The 9,566-nt window shown below is 42.0% G+C and overlaps 1 protein-coding gene across 2 annotated transcripts in view; it reads right to left on the bottom strand.

The window, feature by feature from the left end:
• The window catches only part of TMTC1 (transmembrane O-mannosyltransferase targeting cadherins 1), a 266,298-nt gene extending 256,738 nt beyond the window's left edge, over window positions 1-9,560 (bottom strand). For both annotated transcript variants that reach the window (XM_059402726.1, XM_059402727.1), the window contains exon 1: window positions 9,089-9,560. In XM_059402726.1, coding sequence (XP_059258709.1) covers window positions 9,089-9,396 — 308 coding nt within the window. In that variant the 5' untranslated portion in view covers window positions 9,397-9,560. The remainder of the gene's footprint in view (window positions 1-9,088) is intronic.
• Window positions 9,561-9,566: the final 6 nt, after the last annotated feature.

The raw sequence follows: 9,566 nt of genomic DNA, 5'->3' as shown, positions 1-9,566 counted from the left end.
AAAAAAAAAAAAAAAAAGATAAACCTTTATAGCGATTTGGTAGAATACTATGATCAGTAGCCTAAAAGCAGAGAGACTCAAGAGTTTAAAATCCTTTCATTTGCCTTAGTTTCCCCATCTTTAACATGGAAAACCCCTGCTTCTTTCTTGTTGAAGGAAGCTTCTCCTTGCTTCCTGATCTGGATGGTTCTGCTAACAATCCACCACGATTTTTTTTTTCTTTTTCTCAAGAGGAAAAGGGCAGAGAGGAAATAAAATTAAAAAGCTAAGCACCTTTTAAATCAGTCAGGGCCATTCTTCAAGATGGGGGTTATGGGCATCATGGGTTTTGGTTCTGTGTCAATTAAGTGCCTACAGAGTGACTTCACGGGTTTAATGTTCTGATTCCAGAGTTAAAAACAGGTCATGGCCAGTGGAGGATAAAGAAGCAAAATAAAAAAGGTGACTGCTGCAGATTAAGTTTTCACAGATGTTTTGATTCTGCTCTACAATGGTCCAAAAATATTTCTGTGTGCCTTTGGAAAATAATCTTATGAAAAGACCAAATGTAAGATTTGACTGTGAACACAAATTCATTAGAATTCTAAACTCACGTCAGGAACACAGAGACAACCATTTGTATCAGTTAATGTTTGCTTAGAGAAGCAGAACCACCAGAAATGATAGAGCAGAGAGATCTGCTGTAGAGATCTGACCTTTCCCAACTGTAGAAGCTTGCTGCACAGCCTATGCAAGCCTGCTGCTTCTGTCTGCATGGAACACCCACAGGGCAGGCATTTAGGAGGGAGGAAGGATGGGTGGACTTGAGAAGAGCCAGAAGCAATGAACAAGAACCCGAAGGTACCTCTGCTGCTCACAGCCTGTAAGGTTCCAACTTTAATGATGCGAGTGGCTCAAACAGGCTGGCGCACTTCTGCAGGGCTGCACACACACCTGCACCATGATTTCAGGTAGCTAGAGCACCATGATCTGGAGAGCTCTGGAGATGCCATGGACCTAGCCAGCAGCGGGTTAGCTGGCATGTCTGTGACAACCCACAGGAACTGTGACAGCACCAACACCTACACCAGCCCTCTGACCAAGTACGTGGCCACTTCACTTTCACTTTCCAAATCTCAGAGAAATTTCTCTAGTACAGCTATAACCTAGTGCAATAAAGGGAAAGAATGTCCCAGAAACAGAGTTCCAACTCCAATAAATTGATGTAATACAAAGCCGTCATATCTTGGTGAACTGATTTCATTTTCCTTTGCACCCTGCCCCACAATCTGGTAGAATAGACACTAAAAATCCACTTCCTTACTCCAATTTCAGCCGATTTCTTATGTGAGAAAAACTGATTAATACATTTCTGTGCATGCAAGTACCTTTATAGTAACAAACATTACACATCTCTATTTATTAACTTATTTATTTGTTGTTTATTCTTAAGGTAATTTCTAGCTCTCGATTATGTGAGACATTCATTCAGTGAACCAAAGATAATGAACTATTTTAATAAAAACTAAGTTTGAGGGACGCCTGGGTGGCTTAGTTGGTTAAGTGTCCAATTCTTGGTTTTGGCTTGGGTCATGATCTCATGGGTCGTGGGATCAATTCCTCCCTCCCCCCACACCCCATGTACTGCACAGAGCTCAAAGGGAGTCTGCTTGCAGAGTCTCTCCCTATGACCCTCCCCCCACTTGCATGTGCATGCAGGCATGCTCTCTTGCTCTAATAAATAAATAAATAAATCTTAAAAAAAAAAGCCAACAACAAAACCTAGGTCTAAGTTTTGTACTAGAAAAGACAAGCTACAGAATGGGAGAAAAGTATGTGCCAACCCCATAGATGACAAAGAACCTTTACCTACAATATATAAAGAAATCTTAAAATTCAACATAAAAAAAAAAATCCACTTAGGACAAAAGATATGAAGAGACATTTTAAGGAAGAGGGAATACAGAGGGCAAATAAGCACATGAAAGTATATTCAACACCATCAGCCATTAGGGAAATGCAAATTAAAATCACAATGAGGTATCACTGTATGACTATCAGAATGGCTACAATCAAAGAAAGTGACAATACCAAATGCTGGTGAGGAAGCACAATAACTGGATTACTCATACAGGTATGGGAGGGTCTGGAAAACAGTTCATCGGTTTCTTAAAAAATTAAAAATGCAACCGCCATGTGACCCAGCAGTTGCAATCCCGTACATTTATCCCAAAGAAATAAAACCAGTGTTTACAAAAAAACCTGTAAATGAATGTTTATAGCAGTTTTGTTTCTAACAGCCTCAAACTGCAAACAACCCAGATGTCCTTGAACAGGTGAAGGATGAAACCGTGGGACAGCCACACAACGACTACTACTCAGCAACAGAAAGAATGAACTACTTATATGCAACAAATCTGAATAAACTCTAAAGAATTATGATAAATGCAGAAAAAGCCAGTCTCAATAGGGTTACATATACATGATTTCACATATAGCACTCTCAAAATGACAAAATTATGGACATGGAGATTAGTGGTGATTGTGGAGCAGGTTGGGGTGTTACAAATTGGGGGGTTGTTAGGAATGAGGTGTTTATAACTATGATAAAGAAGCAGGAAGGATCCTTATGATGAAACCATTCTGTATCTTGACTGTGTCGTAATCTTGGAAATCTACATGTGACGAAACTGCATAGGATGAAATGCACACAACAGAAATAAAAGAGTATGGGGTGCCTGGTGGCTCATCGTAAGTTAAGCCTCTGCCTTTGGCTCAGGTCATGATCTCAGGGTCCTGGGATCGAGCCCCGCATTGGGCTCTCTGTTCAGTGGGGAGCCTGCTTCTCCCTCTCTCTCTGCCTGCCTCTCTGCCTACTTGTGATCTCTCTCTGTCAAATAAAGAAAATCTTAAAAAAAAAAAAAAGAAAAGAAAAAAAGGAGAAAAAGAGTACATGTAAAACTGGTAAAATCTAAATAAAAGCTATGGATTGTATCAATGTGAACTTCTTCATTGTGATATTATACTGTAGTTATGCAAGGCTTTAACCCTGGAGGAAAATGGATAAGAAAACTCTGTATTATTATTTACAACTGTATGGAAATGAACAATTATCTCACAATGAGAAGGGTTTTTCCTTTTTTTTTCACGCCAAACACAATACAAGAAAAGAAAACTAGGGCCACCTGGGTGGCTCAGTCTGTTAAGCATCTGCCTTCAGCTCAGTTCATGATCCCAGGGATTTGGGATCGAGTCCTGCTTCAGGGTCCCTGTTCAGCAGAAAGCCTGCTGTCCCTCTCCCACAACCCCTGCTTGTGTTCCCTCTCTCGCTGTATCTCGGTCAAATAAATAAATAAAATCTTAAAAAAGAAAAGAAAATTATAGGCCAACATTTATGATAAGCACAGATGCAAAAGTCCTCCATAAAATCCTAGCAAACTGAATTCAACAGCACATTTATAGGAACATAAGCCATAACCACCTGGGTTTTATCCCTGGGATGCAAGAATGGTTCGACATGCACAACTCACTCAATGTTACATACCACATTAACAGAATGGAGGGTACAAATTACATGATCATGTCCAGAGACGCAACAAAAGGATCTGACAAAATTCAACACCTTTCATGGTAAGAAGTCTCAAAAATTAGGTTCAGAAAGAGTATCTCAACACAATAAAGAACATACATGAAAAGCCCATAATTAACATCATACTCAATGGTGAAAAACTGAAAGCTTTTTCTCTAAGATCAAGAACAAGAAAAAATTAAATTAAAAATGCAACCGCCATGTGACCCAGCAGTTGCAATCCCGTACATTTATCCCAAAGAAATAAAACCAGTGTTTACAAAAAAACCTGTAAATGAATGTTTATAGCAGTTTTGTTTCTAACAGCCTCAAACTGCAAACAACCCAGATGTCCTTGAACAGTACTTTCAGTACTTCAGCACAGTACTGAAAGTCCTACCCAGAGCAATTAGGCAAGAAAAATTAGGCAAGAAAAAAGGGAAAAAAAGAAGTAAAATTATCTGTTTGTATATGGCTCTGATTTTTTATGTTAGAGAATCCTAAAGACAAAAAAACCTGCTAGAATACTCAAAATCAGTAAAGTTGCAAGATACAAATCAATATACAAAAATCAGCTGCATCTGCATTTCAAGTTTAAAAAATCAGCTGCATTTCCGTACACCAATAATGAATGATCCAAGATTAAGAAAAACAATCCCATCTGCAACAGCATCAAAAAGAATAAAATACGGAGGAGTTAACCAAAGAGGTAAAGTTAACCAAAGAGGTAAAAATCTTGTATAATTGAAACTATAAATCACTGACGAAAGAAACTAAAGAAAACACAAATAAATAGACATCCCACGTTCATTGGTAGAAGACTTACTATTGTTAAAATGTCCATAATACTTAAAGCCAATTATAGTCAATGTATTCTATATTAATATACAAATAGATTTTTTTTACTGAAACAAAAAAAAAAATCATAAAATTCATTTGGAACTACAAAAAATCCTGAATATACAAAGCAATTTTGAGAAAGAACAAAGCTGGAAGCATCACACTTCCTGATTTCAAACCATATTACAAAGCTACAATAATTAAAACAGTATGGTAGTGGAATAAAAACAAACACACTTACCAATGGAAAAGAATAGAGAGGCCAGAAAGTAACCTACACATATATGGTCAAATGATCTTCAACATAAAGGCCGAGTATACACAGCAGGGAAAGGATAGTCTCTTCAACAGTGTTAGGAAAAATGGTATCCACATGCAAAAGAATAAACCTGGATGCTTATCTTACACTACACACAAAAATCAACTTAAAATGTACTGACAACTTAAATAGACCTGAAACTGTAAAACTTCCAGAAGAAAAACAGGAGTCATGATGCCAGGGTCCCAGGTTAGAGCCCCACATCAAGCTCCTTGCTCAGTGCAGAGCCTGCTTCTCTCTCTCCCTCTGCTGCTGCACCTCCCCCCACAGCTTGTGTGCTCTCGCGCTCTCCTCACTCTCTCTCTCTCTCTCTCACTCTCGCTCTCCCCCTGTCAAATAAATAAAATCTTAAAAAAAAAAAATGGGGAAAACTTCATGATGTTAGACTTAGCAATGATTTTTTAAAATATGACACCCAAAGTACAAACAATTTAAAAAAATTAGGTAATTGGTACTACATCAAACTAAAAAACCACTGTACGGCAAAGGAAGTAACCAGCAGGGTTAAAAAGCAACCAGTGGAATAGCCAAGGCATGTATCTGATATGTTAAATACGTAAGAAACTCCAACTCAAGGTAAAACAAAAAAAAAAAAAGAAAAAAAAGGATGAAAAAATGGGCAAAGGGCCTGAACAGATATTTTTCAATAAAGACTCAGCCATAAAAAAAGAAAAGCTTGCCATTTGTGACAACATGGAAGGTATAATGCTAAATGAAGTAAGTCAGAGAATGAAGAATACCACATTACTACATTTATATGTGGAATTAGAAAACAAAACAAACAGAACAAAACAGAAACAGACTCAAACACAGGAAACAAATAACTGGTTACCAGAGGGGACGGTGGGGGGGGTGGCCGGCAAAATAGGTGAAGGGCATTAAGAAATACAAACTTCCAGTTATAAAATAAATAAGTCATGGAGATGTAATGTACAGCCTAGGGAACACAGTCAATCATATTGTAATAAATTTGTATAGTGACAGATGGCAACCAGACCTATAGTGGGGACCATTTTATAATATATAAAAACATCAAGTCACTAAGGTATACATCTGAAACTAATAGGGTATCATATGTCAATTATGGTTTAAAAAAAAAAAAAGACAAATGGCCAACAGTACGTACATGAAGATACTTAACATCACTAATCCTCAGGGAAATGCAAATCAAAATCAAAATCATAAGGAGTTATCGCCTCTGTCACACCCATTAGGCTGGCTTTTATTAAAAAAAGGTAAGTGTTGGCAAGGATGTAGAAAACTAGAACCACTGTACAGTACTGGTGGGAACTAAAAGGTGCCGCTCCTATGGAGAACAGTATAGAGATTTCTCAAAAAGTTAAAAATACAATCAGCTAATAAGGCAGCAATCCTATTTCTGGTTAAAAATCCGAAAGAATTGAAATCAGGATCTTGAAGAGATATACGCACTGCCAAGTTCACTGCAGCAATACTAACAATAACTAAGACATGGACACAACGTAACTGTCCCTGATCAGATGAATAGATTAAAAAAAAAAAGTGGGGGAGTGCATGGGTGGCTCAGTCAGTTAAGTGTCTGCTTCGGCTCAGGGTCATGATCCCAGGGTCCGGGGTTAGAGCTCCATGTCAGGCTGCTTGCTCATGAGGAAGCCCACTTCTCCCTTTGCCCCTTCTCCTGTTTGTGTGCTCCCTCCCTCTCTCTCTCTCTCTCTCTCTCTCACACACACACACTCTCTCTCTAATAAATAAGATCCTTAAAAAAAAATTTTTTTAATAAGTGGTCTATACTATTCAGCCTTAACAAAGGAAGTCCTGTCATATACAACAACATGGCTGGTGGGGAGGACATTATATTAAGTGAAATAAGCCAATAATAGTGCAAATAATGCATGACTGTACTTACATAACATATTTAAAATAGTCAAATTCATATGGAGAGTAGAATGATGGCTGCCAAGGGGGCGCGGAGGGGGGTGGAGCCTGGAGAGAGCTGCTGTTCAGCAGGTATACAGTCCCAGTTACAGAAAAGGAGTAAACACCAGAGATCTGCTCTACCACACTGTGTCTAGAGTTAATGATATTTTATTGTGCTCCTAAGAATTCTAAATGGCAATTTCATGTTAAGTGTTCTTACCAGAAAAAAAAAAAAAAATGTTCTCGAATTCTCAAAGATTTTTATTAAAAACAGAAAACCTAGTTTAATATATAATTAAAATAGTGTGTATATATATTTAAAGGGCCACTTTATTTTCACCAACTATATAAAACAAAAATCATAAAAATTTAATCTATGTAAAGAGTTTCAGGCCAATGCTTGTTTCACACTGAGTAGTTAATAAATTTGATTTTCTGTCCTTCCTTGCAACAACCTTTAGAGTTGTATGAATCTAGCACCATCAACAGTACCCCCCACCCCCCAGGTTTCTCCTTATGCTGTTGCACAAGAAGATCCAGTGTGGAGAAAGCTTCCAGGTCTTATTTTAATTCACACCTGTGAACATGGAAAGACGAGCTTTCTCTTTCTAAAGAAACATCTACCCCTTTCTGATTAGTGCTGTGCTGCTCTCTAGATCTGCAACTCAATCTTCTCAAAAAAAAAAAAAAAAAAAAGGATATGTTACACAGCCAGTAAGATGAGATTATACAAAGAGCAATAGTTTTAGACGCAAATCTGCATTTTGTAACCAATGAGAACACAGTGAGGAGTTGGCCCCGCCCTGCAACTCTCCTTCCTTAACCATTTCCCCAAAACCCTTGCTAACATTCCTCATCAGTGGCCTTGCCTCACTGTCTACTTCCCTCCCCACTCCTGTTTTCTGTCCCTGCCATCTCCAGCATGCATGAAAAAACACTTTAGAAACTCAAGAAGTGAAAACATCCTTCCCATCCTCCACCAAGTGGGCACTGGCATTTGGCCCTAACCTTTTCTAAAATGTAAAATGTTCAGATCAAGACAGTCTCCATGGCTGTTACAATCCCAGCACATCTCACACTGTGAGCTTCCACACCTTAAATGAACCATCAGTCCTCACTGTAATAAATGAAAAGGCAGGCCGATCTAGAAGATGAACATATATATTTGTGTCATCTAAGATTTTAAGAAACATTTGGAAAACTGAGAGTACTGAGCAACTCACTCAGTAGCTAAGGTTATCTTTCAGCCAAAAAGCAAAACCACTTTCCAAGAGGACTAATGTTTACAAAATACTCTCTTCAGAGTCAAATGTGCAATTTCCTCACTCTCTTTTAAAATACTGAATTTTCAACTCAAGAATTAAGTCAAAAGCCCCTGAATTACTGACAACTGCTTTGATTTCCTTTTCTAAGTCATCACAACCACCTGTCAAAAAAACCTTGGCCTCCTGGCCCCAGGCAAGCTTTTCAAGCTGCGTATCCCGTCTCGAATAACTATTACCATAAAGACGGGTTCATATTACACCCACTGGAAAAGGCTTAAAACACTGATGATACTGAACCAATATTTCAAGTTTTTGTCCGGCACATTATAAGCTTAAAGGCTGAGCCAAATTAAAAAGGATTGAGTCAAGCTCACAGTGTACCAGATAACACTCATACAAAGCCCTCCTCCTCTTCCTTCTGAAGCAAGCCCTCTTTTAAATTCAAGAAAATACTCCACCCTACAAAACCCAGGCGTTCTCTCGGTTCCTTTTACACTTCATTCACACCAGAAATGCTGAATCATGACTCTGAGGTTGTAAAACAAAAACTATTTCGACTGGGACACCAGGATCTCCAGAGGATCCCACGCTCTGCCTTCCTTTGCTTTGCATCTTATCTAAACCCCGAGCCCTTCCGCAGACCTGCAGACTGGAAAGGCTCCGGGAGCAGCCAAAGACTGCAGGTCGGAAGAGAGCCTCCGCTCCCATTGCTGCGCCTCCCCAAAACCCGTGCAGCCCTGGCACGGCTCTCCCCTCTCCTCCGAACGCAACCCCAAAGGGACTGATTCTCTCGCCATCAGCAAGGCTGCCCAACAACCTCCGAGAAATTCCCAACTTGGAAGCATCCCCACCACAGCCTCCAGTCCGAAACTCGCCGGGCTCGCGCGGTCGCACTGGACCAAGTGCGGGAGCAGCTCTAGCAGCCCTGCTCCCAGCCCTAGCCCGAGAGACCAGCCCGCCGAGAGCGCAGACTCCAGAGAAACTCGATCCCAACTCCCAGTCCGCGCCTCCCGAACCGCCCCGGGAGCCCAGAGAAGCGGGGCCGGGGACAGCGGCGCGGAGTGGCGTAGACAGCAGCAGAGGAGGGAGGCGTGGAGAGGAAGGGGCCCCAAGAAAAGAAACGACCCCCCCCCCCACCGAGCTGGTCCCGCAACTTCTCCCAGCTCGGACGAGAAGCGAAGAGAAACGGCTACGGCTGCGAGCGCGAGCTAAGGGACTCACTTGAAGGTGAGGACGCAGAGCGGCCGGTAGGACTTGTGGCTGGTGTTCTCGGCCATGCCCTTGCCCCAGAAGTCGTTGGTGAAAATGCCCCAGCGAAGCGGGGCGCCCGGCCGTACGTCGGGGTTGTTCACGATCGCCCACACGTCGTCGTGCACGAACTCGCCCTGCAGGGAGCGGCCGTAGCATAGGCAGCTCGCCCCGGCCAGCAGCGCCGCGGCCCCGGCCGGCCCGAGTCTGCAGCCCCGCCGCCGGGAGGGCGCGCGGTCCCCGCTGCCGCCGCCGCCTCGGGCAGAGCCTGTCACCACCATCGTGCCGCCGCCACCGCCGCTGCCCTAGCCGCTCCCGGGCGTCTGGCATTCTCCCCGGCCGGGGCCCCGGTGGCGCGCCGCGGCTGCCGGGAGGTGGGCTCGGGCATGATGCGGCGGCAGCCTGACCCGCCGCTGGCGCCCCGCGCTCCGCCGCCGCCTGCGCCGCCGAG

Source organism: Mustela nigripes, chromosome 6 (genome assembly GCF_022355385.1).
Source record: "Mustela nigripes isolate SB6536 chromosome 6, MUSNIG.SB6536, whole genome shotgun sequence".
Classification (NCBI taxonomy): domain Eukaryota; kingdom Metazoa; phylum Chordata; class Mammalia; order Carnivora; family Mustelidae; genus Mustela; species Mustela nigripes.
Note: the sequence above shows the minus strand (reverse complement) of the source record. Positions and strands in the feature narration are given on the sequence as shown.